At 38.2% G+C, this 22,947-nt stretch overlaps 1 protein-coding gene across 21 annotated transcripts in view; it reads left to right on the top strand.

Annotated features, from left to right (window-relative positions):
* Positions 1-9,630, top strand: part of DST (dystonin) — a 486,601-nt gene extending 476,971 nt beyond the window's left edge. For 9 of the 21 annotated variants that reach the window (XM_073006092.1, XM_073006096.1, XM_073006091.1 and 6 more), the window contains 5 exons: positions 1,423-1,540; positions 3,863-4,062; positions 4,469-4,579; positions 7,369-7,492; positions 8,359-9,630. In XM_073006092.1, coding sequence (XP_072862193.1) covers positions 1,423-1,540; positions 3,863-4,062; positions 4,469-4,579; positions 7,369-7,492; positions 8,359-8,621 — 816 coding nt within the window. In that variant the 3' untranslated portion in view covers positions 8,622-9,630. Of the gene's footprint in view, positions 1-1,422; positions 1,541-2,869; positions 2,942-3,862; positions 4,063-4,468; positions 4,580-7,368; positions 7,493-8,358 lie in introns of all 21 variants that reach the window. The other 12 variants (XM_073006083.1, XM_073006090.1, XM_073006082.1 and 9 more) reach the window with 3 other exon arrangements.
* Positions 9,631-22,947: the final 13,317 nt, after the last annotated feature.

Below are 22,947 nucleotides of genomic sequence, written 5' to 3'. Positions count from 1 at the left end.
TAAGGGTAATTTTCTTTAAATCCCCTCCTTTCCCTTTGCTTATTAGCAGCACCCAATTTTTTCTAACAAAATAAATTGACACTTTTAATTTTAAATTTTAATTAACATTTCAGGAACAATGATAGGAAAGTTTAAGTCTCAATGTTTAAGAAAAAAAGATTTAGAAATAGTGGTTTTTAAAAGTTTGATGGAAAAACACATGAGTTCCTGCTGGTGCATTTTACATGCTTTCTAGGTCCTTCTGAGTTTTAGGATCCCGAGGGGTTTGGTTGGTATTGTTTTTGGGTTTTCTTCTTGAAACTCAATATTAAAACACTAAAAAGTAGCAGATTTTTTTCTACTTTTAGAGTTTTCTGCTTATCCATAATGAGCCCAAATAAAGTCACAATTGTATGTTACCTGCTTTACAAAGAAGCCATTTATGTTTAATTGACTGTTCATTTTGCTTTCTTGTCTGCTGGGATAACAACCGTGAAATTCAGTCTGGTAGTTTTTATGAGTTGGACATGAACCTATTAGAAATGATTTAAAGTATAAAATCATTTCTCACAGGCTTTCAAAACATAAACCTATGATCAGAAACCTGGAATCTAGATATTTATTCAGGACTTGCAGAATTTGTAGCATATCTACATTGTTGGAGATCTATTGAAAGGGCAAGAAAAAGATGATTGCCTCTTAGTATCAACAATTATGGTACAGACAACTGTGAGAGAAACCTTTTAGATTTGGCAGCCATATCATTAATAATGTGTCATTGGCTATTCTAATATTACAGTTATCTAAAATGGCATATTAACCCAGCCTTTAACAAATTGGTTTACCAGATTATTAGGGATGCAGAAATTTTAGTTGACTGTGAAATTTGTACGAGTCATACTCATTTACTTTATTCTTAAGTCAAAACTGCTCTTAGAGAAAACAAAATGAGTTTATAAAGATTTCTCACAGATTTCAGTGGAAAGCAGTTTTACTGTAAGAGATAGTTTTAATGAAGAAGAATCAAAGCTTATTAAATTTTTCTTAGAATCATCTTATTTTAGATAAGCCCTGGGCAAGTGGGCCAATGCTTACTTTCATGGCTATGTTTAATTCCTAGAAACGTTTTAAAATTACTGCCTTACTAATATTGTTTCTGTCATAAGAAAGAAAAATACTTTTTGGACCAAAGCTTTGATAGTATACTTGATAACCTTTGTAATCTTTTTTTTTTTTTTTTTTCAAACTGTTTCCTTTGGGCTAAATCAGCATGCAGCTGTCTAACGCAAATCATTACAAACCCCCTTTTCTGAGATTTTACTAATCGCTACGAACTAAGCAAGAAATTAAAGTCGGTTGCTTTAGCTACTGCAAATTGTACATCATCCTGCAGTTTAGAATTATTATTGACAACTGGAGGTTCTTTCTTTCTTCACTGAACAGTTTGGAGACTCCCAGCAACTGCGACTGGTCCGGATCCTGCGGAGTACTGTGATGGTTCGTGTTGGAGGTGGATGGATGGCACTTGATGAGTTCTTAGTGAAAAATGATCCTTGCAGGGGTAAGGAGATGCTTATCATGATAACATCATGAAAGTATTTCAATTTTATATTATTTTCCAGCACCAAAACATACTGGGCATAATTTTGGTCATTTATTCCAATAGTGAATGTTTCACATTGGTCTGTCAGCCTAAAGTTCCCAAAGAACCTGTGGCAGTCATGTAAACCATGTTCTTCTCATTTTTTTTTTTTTTTTTTTTTTTACTTCTTCTGGATAAATATGGTGGGCAGGAAATACTAGAATCCATTTTCTTTAGGAGACTTTTATATCTATGATTTTCCAAACAATTATACCAACCAAGGAAAAGATTTTGTCTATTATTACATAGCAAAGTAAGAGAAAAGAAAATTGAGGCGATGAAGACTGAAAATACTGGATAATAAAAGTTTAAAGGTCAAAGTTTTTATGAAATGAAGGGCAGGTGAGGAAAGCCGTAATTAAAAAATGTTTAAATAATAATCCAATGCTAACTTGATTCTTTGAAGTTGCAAATTAGAACATTAAAAATATAAACATATAATACTATAACTCTCTACATATCTTCCAGCCCAAGACCTAAGTTAGCTTTTAGTTTTTCTGTTTTCAGTTCCTTCTGTCAATGTTTAAGTTCTTAACCAATTTATGTTACACGTGGTCATTTGATTGCAATTTCTAATTAGGTACCATTTACTCAGTAGGCCCATTTTTCTTCCCCTCCCACCCCCCCCAAAAAAAACCAATAAAATTGTTATAATTTTCTTTAACCTGTGAGCTCACTGTAATCCTTTTTAGCAAACAGCAAATGTTCATGTCAGTGCTGCCTCCTTCGGCTACCCAAGTGGGAGCCCAGGTTTCCTCCTGTAGGTCCTCTTGATTTTGGTGATGGTGTCACCATCTGGTACACATAGACATATCATAGTCATCAGGCTTCTCTGCTAAGGCCACCATGGATTGTTATACAATCATATGCAGTAACCCTGCTCTCTCCTGGCCAAAGACACACCTGTGAGAGAAGTAAAACAAGAACAAAAGCTCCTGTTTGTTGTATATTTTGAAAATAATGTAGCCTAAGGTGAAATGCATCTCCATTTATGAAGAAATCAGAACACATTGTGTTCTGTTGGGTTGCTTACGAAGGTTAGCATGGCTGTGGCACAGTCTTCCAAATACATTTTTCTTATTGAGCCAATCCTTTGAGTGCTTCTTTTTCTGATGCAACTTTTCTTCTAAAATGTGTGCTAAAGGCCGGATCTGAGCACCCTTTGCATATTCAACTACTGTACTTTGTTTTCTTCTTCTGCTAACAGTATTCTTTAATGTGATTGGTATCCTGTGTCATTTTTTCTAGTTCATCATCATGGGAGTAAAATGTTACGTTCGGAATCAAACTCTTCAATTACTACTACTCAGCCTACTATAGGTTGGCAACCTCTCTCTTTGCCTCTCCCCTCTTTCCTTTTCTCTTTCCTACTTTTCCATTCTTGCTTCAGTCATTTATTTTAAAATAACATGCTTCATCTATCGCGTATGGCTTAACTCATATCCAACTGAGCTGGTGCTTCCAAATTTAAAGTCTGAAAATTTGATGCACTTTGGTTGTGTTACAAATGCAGGTATTATAAGTGATCAAACACATGCTAACACGTTGCTCATCGGGTTCTTGTGGAGTGTTCTCCGTGTGCATATGTGTTTGTATGAGTGCTGCATCACTGATTACCTCACAGATCCTTGGATCTGGTGTTTGTTATTGCATGTTGGTAAAACAGTTTTTCAAGGCATAAAATAAAAATACTAGCTGCTTCATTTAAGTGAAAAACCCAGAAGTTTATATGTTGTCATCATGACTAACAAGCCATCATTCATTCTGTGTAATTATATTGTTTAATTAATCCCAATGTTGAAATACTGGTATTCTCTTTACGTCAATAGTACATGCAAAAGACACAGTCCCTGCCTTACTGGTCTGTCTTCTCAGTGTGGTGAGAGGGTAATGAAACCATGTGGGCATCAGTAGCTGGTGGATTAATGATATTTTAGCATGAGCTTTCCATTTTCATGCTGACACTTTCTTTAATAGTGGTTATTCTTGCTGGTGTCTAGTGTTAGAATAAGCACACTTTATTTTTTCCTCCCCAAACTCACCTGTATCCAAAAGGAATGCATTTTAAAGGAATGCATTTAACTTTTTGTTATGCTGAGTTGGAGTTGGCATGGCAAAAAGATGTTCTTGAAATTCTCAACGTGATCTCTGGTGCCAGGTGGCTGTTCTTCCCATAAACGATTGAGTGCCTCTTCTTTTCCTTCTTTTCTTTGTGTGCATTGTTGTGTGTGTGTAAACCAGCCAAAGGAAGGACAAACATGGAACTGCGTGAGAAATTCATTTTAGCAGACGGTGCCAGCCAGGGTATGGCTGCTTTCCGACCCCGAGGCCGAAGATCCCGGCCATCATCACGAGGCGCTTCACCCAACAGATCCACTTCTGTGTCCAGTCAGGCTGCACAGGCGGCCACCCCACAGGTCCCTGCCACCACCACACCCAAGGTAAGACTCAGGGATGAAGACTTTTCCTCCCCCTTTGCAATCAATTTCCCAAGTAGACTTTTGAATGTTCTATTTAGGGCCCTAGAATTTGTAGGACCAGCTATCTCCATTTGTGCACCTTCTCACAATATAGAAAATACAGGATTTTTAAAATATGCTTTTGCCTAGTGCCTCACATAGAGATGATCTATTTAGGGAGCCTTTGTGATCTTCCAGATTGATTTTTCTTTTTAAAGCTTCATTCATTTTTTTGGTGTGTATGATTTGCCATTGGATCTTTCCATTTATTTAAAATTGTTATTATTCTTACTGTGAAATGTGACTCTTTGCTATGAATATCTCTTTCTGTGGCTTTGTTTTTTTTATCTGCTATCCTTTTCATTTGATTTGCCATTGTTCCATACAGATTCTCCATCCTTTAACACGCAATTATGGTAAACCATGGTTGACAAACAGCAAAATGTCAACTCCTTGTAAAGCAGCAGAGTGCTCAGACTTTCCCGTGCCATCTGCAGAGGTATCGTAAGGCCCCAGGGTCCAGTCTTAACAGTCTCCTTTAACTGAAACTATCACCCACTAACATTGCTTCACCACTCCCTTAATATATGTACTTTGACAATCCTATGTCTTTTTATACACTTCTATAAAATAAGTATCAACCCAGCAGTTCTTGGAAGATGTGAGAGTGAGGGGTTAACAGAAAAGATCGTCTGCAGCAATTTAAACAGTGTCAGTTTGAGCCAGTCACTCCTGCAGACTACCTCCTTTTTGTTCTCATTCATACTTAGTTCCACTTTTATCTCTTGGGAGAGTAAAATATAGTAGATTATATCCAGACTTAAGTAAAATTTCTTTTAAAGCTACTAAATATACTAGGTATAATGTGGGCAAGAAGTGTAACACATTCCCTTCAGATGGGAGTAAAAGGCAGTATCATTTGCAAGAGAATCACTGAAAAGAATGTTTACTGAACGTTCACTGTGGGCATGGTCCTTCTGAATGTCTGTTACATTTATACCTGCCCCAAAACTTTGGGCGGGTGTGTCATAAGCTCTCAGTAGCAGTGCAGGGGGTCAGAGGGAGGCTTAGGTATGCAGAAAGTTATCTGTCATTTTCAACAGGTAATAAATGTATGGAATTTTTTTTTTTTAAGATTTTAATAACTAAGCATGCTCTAACTTTTTAATACGGCATGATATATGGGGAGAAGATATTTAGGTGATACAAAATTTGCCAAGATAACTCATGTATCAGGTCATTTACATTCAATTGAAAATCAACCGTATATCTTTTTAAGAAACTTCACTGTAAAACAACAGACATAGGCACAAAATAATCAGATATTTTATTAGAATCCCAATAATTAATGGGGAAAAATCCCTAAATACCTTTTCTTGAAATTGGAGAAGGTATTTCACCTTAATTATAAAGGATGTAACTTAAAGGCCAGGATCCTCAAATAAAAGTAATATAATAACTTTTAAAAGCCCCCTTATGCTTTTCAAAACACTTTCTTGTCTCTTCCTTACTCCTCACGTTAATAATAAGTGGCAGGCAGAGAAAAAAATGTGTTACCTTCATGACTCCATGGAAATCTCATTGCTGATAAGTGGGAGAATTGGAACAAAAACAACCCATTCTTTAGCGTTTCCTCATTTCTTCCTCTTCATTTCCCCAAGCCCCTCATTTCCACCCCTTCCCACCAAGTGGGCGATGTTAGTATTATATATTACTTCTAGAGATGTCTGTCAATTATTATGGATCTATTGTAGAAAAAAAACTGAGAAAGGTTCAAACAACCTTAAGGGACATACTAACATTTGCTTTAAATATTGAAGGCTATGATGCTGTGTTCAAAATTTTTTTTAAGTGGATACTCTCTCAAATTAAAGTCTGAGTAGTTATTTTGACTAGTGAAAAACTGTGTTTCATTTCAAATAACCTGATGAAACAAAAAACACCCAAAAAACAACATGTTTCTATGGCAGCGACTGTGAAATAAAATCGAAACAATCACGAAGGCATTCTGAGAAGAATGACTGTGGTCTTTCACGGTTATGAATTCTGACACCTTGAGTGATATGTTTCATAATTTGTGGATTCTCACTCCCTCGTGTTGTTGAGATTCTGTTTAAGTCAGGAATTTAGCTAATCTTGGGCAAATCATGTCCCTCCTCAGGCTCTAATCTTTCACATTTTCAAGGTTATGATTAGGTGAGCGTGAGGATTAATTGTGGTTATATGTGTAAAAGTATTTTGAAAACTTGAGCATTCTGTGTATACAAATCACATATAAATACTACACTTAAGTATATGAGTAGTATACACATATGTAGATAAATGACTTAATAAAAGTAGCTCATGTATCAGATGGTTATAACATTTTAAGCTAATAAAGGGAAAATCAGTTGTTTAAAAATACACATGTAATTTGTTTCGATGCATTTCCTCCAAATAGTTCTCTGGCTGTACGTTCATTGAGGAATATTATATTACATTCCTTGTATTCCTCAAGATACCTGGGGTTTTTTTTTAACTTTGGGAGAATTTTTTAAATGTTGTAGTGATCTGGAAAAAGTGCAATGATTGTATAATAAAATCTCATAGTTATGATTGTTTTAGACATTCTCTACAAACTCATATAAAGATTGTAAAAAAAAAAATTTCTCCAAACGTTGCCTAATATTTTGTCTGTAAAGACTGTAGAAGTGATAGAGCCAGGAAGTGAAGCGATATGATAGCAAGTTATTTAAAAATCACTTTTTTTCTTTTTGCAGTTAAGTTTATTTAAATGATGTCTGTATCCATTATTTATTTACTTATCATTCTGTCTCTATATCTGCCTAGCTCCATAAAAGCAATGGAGGCAGCAGAATATCCAGGCACAGCTTTTCTCTGCTCCATGCCCCCTCTACGCATGGAGTCACCATCTTTTTAGCAGTACACCATTACCTCTGTAATATTCACTGGCAGTCTAAAAGATACTAACATACTCACCGTTTAATTTGTCTTTTTCTCCTTGCCATCACTTTTATGCTCAGTTGGGGTGGTCTCCATTTTGTTTTCTCTTCAATCATGAATTCATATTGTTTAGAAAGTTTCTTTTGAATTCTGAGAAAGAATAAGAAATTAGAAGAGAAAATTAAGTGAGAACCCCATGCCTTATTTAATTGAAGAGTTTCTCCTGCTCCACCTCCTAAAGAGCGATAGTAGAGAGTTTCCAGCCATGTGTAAAGAAGTGGTGTCAATGGAATATCATGGTGCAGGAGCAGTATTTTGAAATGTCTTGTCGCTGGTTAAATACAGGGAACGCCAATACAAGGAAGCAAGCTTCGACTTCCAGGATATTTATCAGGGAAAGGCTTCCACTCTGGGGAGGACAGTGGCTTGATAACAACTGCAGCTGCCAGAGTCCGAACACAATTTGCTGGTGAGTGTGGTGCCTTTCTTTTCTTAATGGCTTTTGCAGCATGGTCATCTGAGGATTAAAGTCCCTTTTCCTCCTCATTGGGGAAGAAATTACAAATTGACCCTCAGGGGGTCTTAAAATGATATGTAGCCCTGGTCCTCCAAAAGTCAGGGATAAAGTGAGTCATGGGCACAAGTATCTAAAAGTGTCCAAGAAAGATGAAAGAATTACTGTAGAACAGAAGAAAACATACAGTGGTATTCTACGCCTTCAAGCTGAAAGGTCTTGGCTCTTCTACCAGCTCAGAGATTGCAGAGGGCCCTGTTTTGGGGTGGTTGGAAAAACTCAGCCACACTGAGCCTCACGCCAGTATATCTCACATTGCTTCACAAAATAGCGAACCTACTAATCTCTGGGTTCTGAGCTCAGCAAGCAAGACGCCTCTTTAAAGTTTCCAATCTCCTCTGTTGAATTCCTATATTCTTGGAGCTACCTATTCTCGGGCAAGACTTAAGCCTGTCTTGTTTGTTCTATGTTTGCATCACCCACATTCCTGGATACCTAATTTAAACTTTAGAAAGCACAATCTTAAAGGATAGGCATATTCCTTATGTCTGTTTGCAATAAATGGAATCCTGTTTTACGTAGGGGAAGCTGAAACTTATTTTTTAGATAGAAATCTAGGCTTTTCTATATTATGTCTACTTAGAGTAAGCCTGCATCATATGCTTGTGTAATAGGAAAAGGCCGTGAATCCAAAAGTGTTTTCTGAGTGCCTACTACACACCAGGAAAAAAAGTTAAGATTAAAAGTGGCATCAGGTTTCAAAAATTGGTTGCAGATGGACCCAATAATAAGGGTGAGCTGTCTCTACCTTCTTTCCTCAGATTCCAAGAAGACTCCCAGCCGACCAGGAAGTCGAGCTGGAAGCAAAGCTGGCAGCAGGGCCAGCAGCCGCCGAGGCAGTGATGCATCAGACTTTGACATTTCAGAAATCCAGTCCGTGTGCTCAGATGTGGAAACTGTCCCCCAGACACACAGACCTACACCCCGAGCAGGTTCTCGGCCATCCACAGCCAAGCCTTCAAAAATCCCCACGCCCCAGAGGAAATCACCTGCCAGCAAATTGGACAAGTCCTCAAAGAGATAGTGCAATTGGTTCTACCAAGGCCCTTCCTTGAGCATTTATTATTTAAGTTTGAACGATGTAAAATATGGTGTAGAAATTATTGTGAATTATTGCAAGAGGCAAGTTTAAAATTCTGCAGATGGCCTTATTTGTGTATTTGTCTTTTTATTTTATCTGTATAATGTTTTTGTCAGATATTCTGGGGTTAAAATCACATCATATGTGAGGAGGAAAAGTTTAACATGAACTAACATTTCTGCACTGTAACGTGCAGGGCACACACTAAACTCAGTTACTGTACCTACAGGTAAGTCTACATCCTCTCTGACAGCCACAGCACTCTATCAATCCCTGATGTTAAGGATACCTCATGACATTTTCCTGTTTTTATGGAAACTCTGAGAAGCTGAATGATACATGCGGGGGATATTTTTTGAGATGATTTAAATGTAACCCAAAAGATGGAAGACAGAAAGATAAACACATCCACACACAGTCTTTGCAGTATCTGACAGAGAACTCACAGGAAGTTACTTCAAGCACTTGCCAGTACTATGATATTCAAGTACCTTGCAGCATTTCTGTGCCATTGCTTTCAATGAGGCCAGAGGCATCCTGGACATTAGACCTATTATACTGTAAGAATAGAAGTATAAAGTGCATTCATATACATGTGAGGTTTTCTTTTGCTTGAGTGGACAGTAGCACCTGTATCATTGAACTCATTTTGTATCAGAGCAATTTTGCTTGCAGAAAGCTATGAAATAAAACATGTCCCTTAACTGCATTGCTATGGAATTAATTTTTTTTCCCCAGGGAAAATTAGTGTATTTTTTTATGAGCAATATCAAATTTGGAGTGACCAAAAGATACTTAAAAATGGGTTTATTTTGATTTCTCATCTGAAATAATCATGTTCTGGTATTATATCTATCTATATTTAATAAATATATACATTTTAATTTATTATGTATACTCACATACTATAGAAAGATATTAGTATGCATTTAATAAAACATATTCACTTGAATATATGGAATACCTGATTATTTAAAGTGAACTTCTTCTATTATTTGTTTTAAATAAAGGTTATATGTATGATATATGTTTACTAAGAAACAAATAGGCTAAATTTGGGGGACATCAAAAACAGGGAGTTATAATAATGTTAACCACTCATTCAACAAATATTTCTGAGTATCAGCCATGTGCCAGCCATTGTAAGTGACATGAGACTATAAGATTCCTGCCCTCCCCTCTTCAAGAGGGAATCAGTTAATAAATCACTAAAAAGCAAGGGATGTGTGGCAGGGTTACAGATTTAATTAAGGTAATATAGTAGTATGCTTCTGGCCTGTATACATTTAAAAGTGAAATTGTAAAATTTTCCTAAATATAAAAACAGTATCAGATATCCTCAGAAGGATGGCAGATTTTTATTTTAGGCATAAGGGTCCCAACATTCTGCATAACTTTGTGAATTTGCTTTAACAAGTGTCAGTGACGGTGTTCAGATTCAAGGGAACAGTATTACATTTTTCCTTCTTGGACTTTTTAATGGAGGCCAACGCTGAAGAGCCTGGAGTTTCTACTGGCATAAATTAGATTTTTAAGCAATAGTAATCCCTTCTTTGTCCAGGCATCGGTCTCAGGTGGGAGCCCATGATGGAAAGGGTAATTCTAACCTATGAGATCACATGCTGTATAGTTCATGCATTTGATTATTAACATGTCATCTTAGAAGGCAATTGAAATTGTTTTTATTCCTTTAGTGCTTTGCATATGATCACATTTCCACTTCAAAGACAAATTTAAGGCAATGATTTTTATCTCAGTCTGTTTCAATGCTACCCCTCTGAAGGAGCTAGGGATTTTTCTTTTTAAGTAGTAAAACAAGCTTTTTGAAAAAGATAAGTGGTTTAAAATAGAGAAGTCTTAAGGAACTGCTCCCAGTTATCAGCATTTGCCCCAGGTGAGCTTTCCAAACTTTGACATGGTGCCTGCTCATTTCTTTCCTCTTGGGCTAATAGTCCCAGAGCCTCAGGCTGACATCTCCAGCGTCCTCCTGTAAGTTTCAGTTAATGTAACAGAAACCTCTTCCGCACCCTACACACATTCCTTCTCTTTTCTTTTTCTCTTTCTCTTTTTTCATTTTTTTTTTTTTCTTTAAAAAACGGAAGACTGGAGAATCTCAACTCTAAACATCTTAATTGGAAAAATTGGATCTTAAGCATTAGGGAAGTTGAATTGTGGACCTTTTTTGTTTTAAAAATCAAAGCTCCTAATTCTCATGTACTGCTACCTTCTTTGGAAATAGTGGACTGTCCCCTTTGATATCCATGCAGAAGTAGATGGGCCTGGCCAAGTCTCAGATATAGGTGGGAGAGTTTGGGAAGTGCCCCATAGTTGTCCGGGATTGACCTGTAGAATGAAAAGGAGGGGGAGGTGAAGAAAGGATCTTGTTTCCTTTTTTGGATCATTTAAAAACTTGCTTTCTGTATTTGTAGTAAGGGAAATTGTGATGAGATACAGTTATCTATTCCTTTTTGACAAGATGCTTTGAAATGTGTGTTCTTTATTGTTAAATGGTGATCTGATACCACCAAACAGTACATTTGCCAGTGCCTGCTTCTCTGGGTTTGTCTGATGCCACTGCCACTGGGGTCCCACAAAGAAGGCAAAGACATCTGAGCTTTGTCTTTTAGTATAATACTTTAGTAACTAAGGTCCTTACAGTCATGTTGGGGATTGACTTGTCAGTTACCAAAATCTGCTTGGAAGTGAATGGAGTCAAGGACAGGGCAGGAAATAGTTTGTATGACTATTTGAAATATCTGACTTAACCTACCAAACTCTGCAACTTTGGTTGATTTTATGTAACTCTTACGTCTATGTAGACGTTGAGTGTCTAGCTAGGGTGAAGTATAACAAAAATAGGTTTCTTTTTTTCTTGCTACTAATTCTCATGTGCTAAGTTAAGAATACATATAAAGCAAAGTGTGTTAAGGGAATTTAATATTAGTTTACCCACATTTTTATCGTACTTCATTATTGCAAATTAAAAGACTTCATCAGAGAAGAAAATAAAATAGAGGTTAAAAAGTTTTCAACAATTTCCTCCAAATAAAAATAAAACATTCTTTTAGAATGTTACTAATCTTAAAGTACAGCTATTTTTGCCCCAGCGCAAAGACTAGGAAACGTAGTTCCCACAGCCTTAGACTCCAACTTCTATGCCAGTGGCCTCTAGATTTCTTGGTTGGAATCTTCTTATCAGTAAAAGTTTTTTTGTGCAAACACCTCCAATATATGTATATTTTTTCCAAGATATCATTTGCACGTATTTTATCATTCGCTAATTTCTCAGGGCTCACTCTAATCTTAAAATTTATCCTAACAACATTGGGGTACATCCCTAGTTCAAATAGTTTTGACAATTATTTTGGCCAAGGTTTTGCCAAATCAGATGAGACTCTTTCTGGTGTAACTCCTGGTGTAGCTGAGTTTTGCCAAATCAGATGAGATTCTCTCTGGTTTAACGCCTCAAGTTTAACTCCTTTGTTCTAGGAGAAGCGTTGTCTCTGCGATTTTTCTTATTGCTTGTTTGTTTCTTGCAGTATAAGCGTCTTAAATCCATGGGTCTGTTGCAGGGATCTGTCTAAGCCTTTTTTTTTTTTTTTTTTTTTTGGTAAATATTATTTAATTCAGAAGAGTTAATAAAAATCTGTACATTCACGCAACTTGACATAAATAAACTTCAGTTTGCTACATGCTAAAAGCAAACCAAGGAGTGTGGGCACTGTTGGGACTTCCACTCTGCCCTTGGGTCACCTAAGCTACAGATCCTGAGAAGATTCAAATGACGTGGATGTCCCTGGAGAGATGGTAGCAGTGTCAGTCTGTAGTAAATGTTAGTAAAGGTTAATTTCCTCCTCTTTTAAGATGAAATGTAAATATAAATAGACATTTTCTTCCAACATCCTATGAAGTCACTTTGCACAATCTAATTTTAGGGTTCATTGTTCTATACTATTTTCTTCTTTCTACCTCTTCTCAACCATATTTTTCCACAGAATGGAAGTATGCTGTAAAGTTTCTTCCTTTCTCCTCTGATACTAGTTTTGCAAGGGCATGCACACCTGTGCTACTGGTTATATGTGGTCATATCCCTGATTTCTGGTTCTCTGAAAATTCCAGTTGAGGGAGGCTGAGGGGACGTACTAACATTCCTGAAGCCTCAGTTCTAGTTCCAGCCCTTGTTACCTCTCACTTGTGTTACTACAGCGACCATCTATTGATTTCCTCATTTTCAGTGTCTTCTCCTCTAGACATCAGCTTGGAAGAACTGGCCTTATGGGGAAGGACATGCCTTTTGATATGAAGGACTGGAAGAAAGGGAGATTGAAATGGGATAAGAGACATTGAGGGAGTTACCCTGCACTCTCTATTTATCTCAGTAAATTGGAAGATAGGTTTCTGACTTGACCAGAGAAGGTTAGAAGTAGCCAAGGCCCTGAACTGATAGTTACCCTGATCTCCAGTGTACAGGCTGGTTTAGGAACAGAGGGGACAGAAAGTTCATTTATCTAGAGTTGGAGTTTCTTCAGTTGGGCTCAATAGGTAGAGCGAAGGAAGGAAGCGGGGGCTCTAGGATGGGCTTTTACCTCAGAAGCAGGTTTTAGGGTACCCAGAGGAAAGGATTTGGGAGGAAGGCACACTGTGGGTGGGTATTTGGGTCAGAGTGGTAGAAAGCTAGAACACTATGCATGCACACACGAGAGTGTGTATATGACCAAGAGTGACTTATATTTGGGGCATTGTCTAAAATTTGCAAGAATGTGAATTTCGGGAGCCTCAGCATTTCTTTAAATATTAGTCTTAGCTGTTCCAAGTCTTCATTGATTTTCATTGTGCTTGTAGCAGAATCTATGTGGAGAAAGCAATAAGAGTCCCTAGAGTGAGGGAGAGAGTAGAAGAGCCTACCTTTCAGCTGCAGTTGGTTGTGCTTCAAAGCCCCAAGTAGGCTTAGCGGTATGTGTGTGTAGCTCTGGCTTTTGAAGGAGGCAGAAGTATAGTATTCTGGTATATACTTTTAGAAATGTCTCTGGGCATGAGTTAAAAATGAATTAACATAAAGACTGCATTTCTGAAAGGAGTGCCAACCAGGAAGACAAATGTACATAGCTGTGTTTTTAATTATCCAGTGTAGGAAAGTTTGTTTCAAAAATAATCAGCCAGCGGACATATGTCCTGGTCAGTAGTCTCGTCACAGCATACTTGCTTGAGAATGGACCAGTGAATTCAGAGGAATATAATAGGTTTGGAGCAATGTTTTCTTAGACTTTACAGTGCCATATCTGATCATGGATTAATTCTGCATTGTTTCTCTTGGGGAACCTTTTGTGTCTTAGCTACTTCATTATGCTCACAGTGATTTTTTGAAGTCCTACATTTATGTGTCAATTTAGGTTTATGAAGCTCTAATATCTCATATAAGGTTTTCAACCAGCCATTGAAATAGTAAATAAATATCATTTGAATTGTATAAATAATTTAAATGAAGCTAGAGAGGTTTTTATTTGTCCAGGATCACACAGCTAAAAAATGACTGAGTAGATAGATCGTTTCAGGCTGAGACCAATGATCACCCCACTGCATCTCACCATTATACCTGGGCTTGTGCATTCTTTTCTAAAAAGATGGTAACTTCATAAGGAAGACATGATCTTGGCATCTTTCAGGAAGCTATACCACATCTAGGTTTTCCAGAGTAGCAAAATTCATATTAAGATAGTTTTAAGCTCTTCTTTGGAGCATTGGAAATGTCTTATGTTCCATAACTAGACAGATTTTCCATTGTTTCATGTCTCAACCTGATCTGGTTCCAAACAAGTCAGTAAAACCGATTTGCTAACTCAGGTCTGATTTGAGGTAGCTCAATATTTACTATCCTTTTCTACTTCAACAATAACAAAATGCATGATGAGTTCCCCTGTAAAGTCATTTCATCATGTAGCGACCAGAGTCCTCATTCCTCCCCTGTTGCCCAATAGGCACCCCAAATGACTTACTGGAGTTAGACTTTTGAATATTCTACCTTCTGCCTAAGTTCATTGACAATATATAAAAATAAGTGTTGGAACTCTTTATATTTTGGTGTGCCTTTTTTTTTTTTTTTTTTTTTTTTTGAGACAGAGTCTCGCTCTGTTGCCCAGGCTGGAGTGCAGTGGTGCGATCTCGGCTCACTGCAACCTCCACCTCCCTGGTTCAAGCAATTCTCCTGCCTCAGCCTCCTGAGTAGCTGAGACTACAGGCACCTGCCACCACGCCTGGCTAATTTTTGTCTTTTTGGTGTAGACAGGACTTCACCATATTGGCCAGGCTGGTCTTGAACTCCTGACTTTGTGATCCATCCACCTTGGCCTCCCAAAGTGCTGCGATTACAGGTGTGAGCCACCACGCCTGGCTTGGTGTGTCATTTTTAAATCAAGATATTCCCCCAAAAAATATATTTCAAGTGTGGAGACATATACAATGTAACCTAACAAAAAGAAGGTTCTAATCAAAAGATATAAAGAGTGATGTACACTCAGATTTTCTTACTTCATTTTTAGTCAGGTTTAGTACAGTGCTTTATAAGGTGGTCCTGGCCATTTATCCTGATTCTGTCACTCAAATATATTTCAAATTATGTTGGTACTTTCATGTATGTGTTCTTTTGCTCACTCTTACCTCTAGAAATGTATCTTTTAAGTATCAGTTTAATATATCAGTGTTAGAAGAATCATTTGCTTTTGTGAAACCATGTTTGAAAGGTAGTTAATTCTGTGAAGAATTTGCATTTAGTGCATTTATTTGATTTTTATTGACTGCATTCTGAGAGTGGGATATCTTATACATTCATTGATACATTTATTGACAGTTTCTGATTCTAAAACTATGCCTGTTAATTGTAGACAAATTAGAAAATACATAAAAGTACTAAGAAGAAAATAAAAACATGGATCACCCCAATACTCAGAATGAATCACGGATACATTTGTGAGGTGATCGTTACTTTAAGTTTTTGATGTCATATTGTACTTTCATTTTGGTATTCCCAATTATGTTTTTAAACTAAAATAGACCAAAGACACTGTAAGTTGTTAGTAATTAGTATTTAAAGTTGGAAATAAGGTGATACTTGTGACCTATTGCTGGACAACAAATTGTCATAAAACTGTGACTTCGAGCCAGTTATCTCACAGTTTTCTGTGGTATGGAATCTGAGCAGCACTTAACTGGGCCCTCTGCTTCAGGGTCTCTTATGAGGCTGCAGTCATCCCAGGGCTTATCTGGAGCCAGATCCATTTTTGAGCTCGTTGGTTGGTTGGTGCCAAGATTTTGTTTCTCATAGGCTGTTGGAGTAAGGGCTCACTTGCTGCTGGCTGCTGGCTGGAGGCCATCCTCAGTTCTTTGCCACATGAGGCCCTTCAGCAGGGCAGCTTGTTTCATCAAAGTGTGCAAACCAAGAAGGCAGGATGAAGGTTTTCATAACCTAAGTATAGACGTGACCTCCTACCACTTTTGCCATGTTCTATTAGAAGCAAATCACTAAGTCTGTCCACATTCAAGGACAGGGGATTACAGAAGGGCCTGATTACCAGGAGGCAGGGATCACTGAGGGCTGTCTTTGAAAACTGTCTGCCACAGTGCTAAATCAGAAAAGCTGGACTCTAATCCCTTGAATTCTTTATGTAATGAAGAGACTGGCTTAAAAACCGCTTTTGAAAAATTTCTATAGTTCTTTCCATCATTATATGGTTTAAAGCATGACACATCAAAATTGAATTTCTGGTTTAACACAATCTAGATTAGAAGAGGAGTGTTTCTTAAAAACTTCACTTTACCAAAGAGATTTACTTAAAATGTTTGGAAACGAGCAGCACAAACATCCAATCAAAGATTGTCTATCCCAAGCCACAGGAGTTTGTCTGTCATTCAGAACAACAAACAAGGTTAGAGACCAAATGGGCATCAGTGACTCCCTAACAGGGTCAGTGGGGAGAGGCACTGGGAAGTTACTGAACATTCTTCAAATATGGTTGTGAGGATTCATGCGATAAATATTGTTTAGGTTGGAACTCACTGGATGCCACCTCATCCTTGGTGAAATGTTGTTTTACCTCATTCCCCTTCTCTTCACACCCTTCTTTTGTTACCCTGGAGGCTCTAGGTTGCTGTCACTTGGACATAGTAGATTCTCTCCACAGGGAATACGTAATTCCCGCAGTTGGGAATATATGCTTGCTGTCATTGGCACCTAATTCCTTCTCTGCTGGCCAAGGAGCTCCCAGGAATTAACTAGCTGGTCAGGGTTAATATCTAATTCAAATTTTCTTCCAAGGAATCCCACATTTGCAGCACATGCATCTTAAAAGATCCATACTCCTTTGTGAAGCAAGGGAAACAAGGATGGCAGCAGATAAAACAGGCCCCTGTGTCCTCTCCCTCCTGTCTGCATGTTTCAGCATGGTTGGACATTTGGTTTGTGCCAGTGAGATTCCTTTTATATTGAAAGGGACTGCTTCACAATGTTCTCTTTAAAAAATGAACTGTACCTCATGAGCAGGGCCCTGTTTTGTAGACCTCAAAATGAAATTTATCCACTAGATTTTATGTATAATGAAGCCACATTGCTTAGAGATTTTGCAGGAGCCATCAGCCAACTTGCCTATGAATTATTGTTAAACAATCTATGAACAATGGAGATAGTGCTTACATACCATATACATACACCAGCTTTTAAGAGATAGAGCTAATTTCCAGTTTTTATTGCTTCTGGAGAAAAGCCATAAGAATCCAGAAGCCATTTTGGACAGATTGACTCCTTCCTCTCTACCTTACCTGCTTCCCCTCACCTACACATACTGTTGGTAGGTACTGAAAGGAATTAGGATTTTGCAGGTCTTTCTGTGGTAGGACCCATGTTTTCTTAATTCTCAGTCGACACTGAATTGAGTTACCCCAAATTACTGGTAAGGAAAAAGGCTCTGAGAATTACCTGCCGAAGGCTACACAAGAAGTAGAGGACTCCATGTTGAATAGCCCAGTTCTGGCTGAACCTAAAGCCCCCAGTATTTCTACTGTACTGTGCTACTTTCTGAGTGGCTATTTTTTAGATTTATTTTCTGTCCTGGCCCTTATCTTATTGATTAGTTTTTTACCTTATTTGTTCCTAATGTGAGTGCTTTAGCAATTTAACAGATATAAAAATATATTCTTCCTTATCCTGCTTCCCCACCACCACCACCAACAACAAAAAAGGAAAGCAACAAAGCATATACTTTTTATTTATTTATTTTCTTTTATTTTTTCGAGACAGAGTCTTGCTCTGTCGCCCAGGCTGCAGTGCAGTGATGCGATCTCTGCTCACTGCAAGCTCCGCCTCCCGGGTTCACGCCATTCTCCTGCCTCAGCCTCCCCAGTAGCTGGGACTACAGGCGCCCGCCACCACGCCCGGCTAATTTTTTGCATTTTTAGTAGAGACGGGGTTTCACCGTGTCCGCCAGGATGGTCTCGATATCCTGACCTTGTGATCCGCCTGCCTCGGCCTCCCAAAGTGCTGGGATTACAGGCGTGAGCCACCTCGCGCAGCCCAGCACATATTTTTTAAATATGGAATTCACCTAGTTTATGCAAAGAGTATCTCCTTGACAGCTAAATGTGGCGGAAAGATTAGAAAGAGAAAAGCAGAAAAAATTCTTTTGAAAAGAAAGAGAAAGAGAAAGGTAGAAGGATTTAAAATGGCTACTGGTAAGCAACAAGAAATGTGGGTCTTTGACATGATGTAAATTTAAGATGCACAATTGATTTATGTTCAGCTTTGCAGGGAAATTTTTGGCTTTAGAGGATAATATGAAAACACTGTTTAGGATTAGGCTGAATTCTATGTTTTCAACAGGATGGAAGAGTCCACCCTCTGTGCCAAGAGTTGGTGATCTGGGCTGATAGCTGCCTCTTATCTCTTTGATATGTGGTGCTTGAGTCTCTTAAGACCAAGGACGGCCTTCAGAGGAAAGTGCCTTTTTCTTCCTGGCTGACAGTTAGAAAGCTGTTCTGAAACCATATTTATGACTATAAATGCCAGAGCTATAACAGTATATGATGTGCACTTACCAACAGGTTGGTGGAAAAATAGTAGGGAAGAATGATTATCTGATTGTAGTTCACGTTCTTGAACATATGTTTGAAAATGTAAAATAAATCTTATCTATTTTGCTGCTGGGCTCATAATACTACAGAAACCTACTATCATCTTTGTCAATTGCCTTACCTCTATGGCCTCCCTGGGACGTAGATGCACTAGAGGGATTAACTACACACCTGATCACTCCTGTTGCTTGTTAATGGACCCGAATGTGGGTTACCAAACAATTGCTGGTAAGAAAAACCACCTTATCCCAATGCGATCTGCACAGTGCTCTCTTTTAGTTTTTAAACCTAAGGTTCCTCCGTCCTCCTGTCTCAAAGCTTGAGTTTCTGTAGTAAGAAGTATTTTTAAAATAATCAGATGACAGATGAAGATTTAGAAACGTGCAAAAATGATCTGGACATGCTAGATTCTTAACCTACAAATAAAAAGAAAAATTTACTAAGTCTTATACATTTGGGAATAGGAAAATGAAATGCAGGATATAAGATAAATTTATCCACAGCATAGGTAACAAAAAAAAGGAGTTATAGTTGATAGCTCAAGTAAAGTGAGTTGGTGATGTGGCTATCAAATGATTCTGAGCTGCATTCATGGAAATATAGCGCTCAGCAGGGGGTGCGGGGAAGGAAGATACGTTCCACTGTGGTACCTCATTATAAGATATGGGCAACTGGCCGGTTTCTACAGGCAAGGGACCAGGAAGCAACTCAAAACCTTATTGGAAATGGACATAATGTGGAAAAATAAGATTTTATGTAATTTTTAATATAAACAACTGCAATTTAATTATTACAAGGAAATCTCTTTTGCAAAGGGATCTACAAAGTTTGTATACTGCACACTTTAATTATAACAGATCAGTGAAATCCAGTTAGCCTGTTAATTGTCACAACTTTGGTGAATAAATTTACTTAAACTTTAAGTGGGTTAACAAGAATTATTTTACAACTAATATTCATTTTTTGTAACAAACAAACATAGTCTCACAATTATCGTTAGTATACTTGGAAAATATTACAACCTGCGTGTATTATAGGAACACTCTTTGTACTTTTTAGGCAGCAGATTTAGAAACTTGACAATAACCAGATACAGAATATGTACAGAATTAACTTAAATTCCATGGTAATCAGAGGGTGGCCATTCTCTATTTCTCTCATATTTCTCCTCATCCCCCAAGAAAGGGATAACGGTCGGGTCAGTGGTTGACCCTTAAGAGAACAGTCTTTTCTAGATTTCCATAAACATTCACAATTGTGACTGATTACAATAACCATTTTACCTGGGCTCAATAAGATCATTTGGAGCTTATAAGAACTGTAATAATCATGGTTTTCCTGTAATGCAGGTAATAATAACCCATTTTAAGGACCAGAAAAAATAGAGGTTAAAAAAACTGCACAAGGTCACACAGTAACAGAACCAAACCCAAGTCTCTCTGACTTTAATGACTCTGTAGCTTTCTGGATATTTGAAGGACAACCAATGGGTAGAAGACAAGTTTTTATTTCATCATAAGGAAGAATTTTTTATTCATTACCTCTGTCCTTAAGATGGTTGCCTTGAAGTATCTGCTTTGCCAGATAATGTACAGGACACCCAGCTAAATTTGAATTTCAGAAAAACACTAAAAAAACTTTTAAAGTGTATGTCCCACATACTGCATAGGGAATTCCTATGCTAAATATTATTCATTGCTTATATGGAATTTAAGTTTAGGTATTCTGTTTTTTTTGTTTTGTTTTGTTTTGTTTTTTTGTTTTTTTTTTTGAGACGGAGTCTTGCTCTTCCACCCAGGCTGGAGTGCAGTGGCCGATCTCGGTTCACTGCCACCTCCGCCTCCTGGATTCAAACGATTCTCCTGCCTCAGCTTCTCGAGTAGCTGAGATTACAGGCACATGCACTCGCATCCTGCTAAATTTTGTATTTTTAGTAGAGGTGGGGGTTTCACCATGTTGGCCAGGATGGTGTCACACCCTTGACCTCAAATGATCCACCTGCCTTGGCCTCCCAAAGTGCTGGGATTACAGGCGTGAACCACCATACCCAGTCAATTTATATTTTTATTTGCTAAATCTCTCAATCAATCCTACTTGAGAAGGATTGTATCTCCAGGTGCTGGTAATCGAAAACACCAGTGCTCCCATGGAGGTGTGGTGTTGAGGCTCTGAGAGGGGTTGTGATTTCATCATCTTCATGGCTGTCTCCTTTGAGTCCAGAGCTGGGCTAGGTGTCGGGGGGAAATGAATGACTCTACAGTTCTTGGCTTTGAGGAACAGCAGCTCTTTAAAGTCTTCTTTCCATTCCTTGTTTTTTGTTCCTTTGGCAGGATCACCTCACTGCTCACCAGCTCCTGGTAGGTACATTGGACAGTGGAGGGTACAAAAGAGAACAACAAATTACTCCTTATGAAGATTTCTTGAACTATGTTGGTGGGGATCCTTGGAAACACATCTCTATAAAGGATCGTGTTTCTGTCAAGAATTCTAGGATTTTTCACCCCCAAGATGCAGTATGTTAAATATATTTTGTGTTTTGTCCCAAAAGAATAAGGCATTGGGAGTGTTTTTCTTAGAGATGGGATTTATGACAACTTGCGGAAGATCCTCCAACTCACACAAGACAAGTTAAAAGTTGGCCCTATTTTGAAGTTGATAAAACCATCGCTCTGGAAACATTTCTTAAAGTTTCTGAATAAAACACTTTAGGAGAATTCTTCTTTAATGGATATCTTATAGCACATGGTATTAACGACCTGTCCTATGAAATTCATAAGAAGTGGCTTCATGCTGAGAATGGACAAATAATGAAAGTTCAACTGGGGCCCCTTTCAAATGTGATTCTCCCACGCAGTGTGATCTGTTTACTGGAGACTGTTGTGAAGACTGTAAATACAATTCCTGTCTGGGTGCCTGAACAGAACACAGGCTGCCCAAGGCCTGAAGAATCAGTCCCGCATGTGTTCCATGTAATTATGTGTCTGTAGACATATTTCTAGGTTACAATTGTGAGAAATGCTTGACAACGTTCCAGTGGAAGCAGAGACCAAAACTATGATACTTTTGCGAAACCAATATATAAGAAAAATACCTAATTTTATGAAATACTTTCGTTATTTTAACTGGTGGAAACCTGCCTTCCCTCAAAATAAGACTGAAACTGAAAGAGTCTGACAATACAAGAGAGAATTTTTAAAAATACAGTCTTACAGTGGAGAAAGCTTTTCTTTTCTTTTTTTGAGACAGGGTCTTACCCTGTCACCCAGCCTGGAGTGCAGTGGCGCAATCTCAGCTCACTGCAAACTCTGCCTCCCAGGCTCAAGTGATTCTCGTGCCTCAGCCTCCCGAGTAGCTGGAAGTACAGGCGTGCACCACCATGCTTGGCGAATATTGTGTATTTTTAGTACAGACGTGGTTTCATCATGTTGCCCAGGCTGGTTTGAACTCCTGAGCTCAGGCAATCCGCCTGCCTCAGCCTCCCATAGTGTTGGTATTACAGGCCTGAGCCACCACACCCGGCCAGCAGGGAGAGCTTTTCTAAGCAAGATGCAAAAATCCAGGAACCGTGAAGGAAAGATAGATAAATGTCTGCCCACCATAATGCCACAAAGTCAAAAGACAAACTGGGGGAAATATTTGCATTATAATAGCAAAGGGAAAAATTTTCCTAATTGACAGAAAAATACAATCTACATTAAGTAGTATAAATGGCACTCGCTACTGAAATTTAAGAGTTATAAGACCACATTTCTCCCCTAGTAGTTTGGCAAGTCTAGAAAAGTTTGGCTGTACACCTCACACTGGTGGGAAGAATTCCTCCGATGCTGTTGCCAGGAGTATAAGTTGAGGTGGCCTTTTTAGGAGGCAATTTGACAATGTTTATCAGAGCTTTCAGCGCACATACCTTTCGACCCGGCAGTACTGCTTCTGGAAACGTATCCAACAAGAATGTGTGCTAACCTAGAACAATTTTCCTGGAAAAATAATATTCCCCTCGTGAGACCCATATTGCTTTGCCAACCAAAGCCCCAAGTAGTAAAATAACATTGCCTTGGGGAAGAAACAGAGGGAAATGCAGAGCATAAGGAAGATGTCCTTGGTTTCAAGATGGCCAGGATGCTGGTCAAGCTGAGCTGGAGTCTAGAGCAAGTAC

This window comes from Chlorocebus sabaeus, chromosome 17 (assembly GCF_047675955.1).
Source record: "Chlorocebus sabaeus isolate Y175 chromosome 17, mChlSab1.0.hap1, whole genome shotgun sequence".
NCBI classification, from domain to species: Eukaryota; Metazoa; Chordata; class Mammalia; order Primates; family Cercopithecidae; genus Chlorocebus; species Chlorocebus sabaeus.
This window is presented reverse-complemented; position numbering and strand designations above follow the sequence as displayed.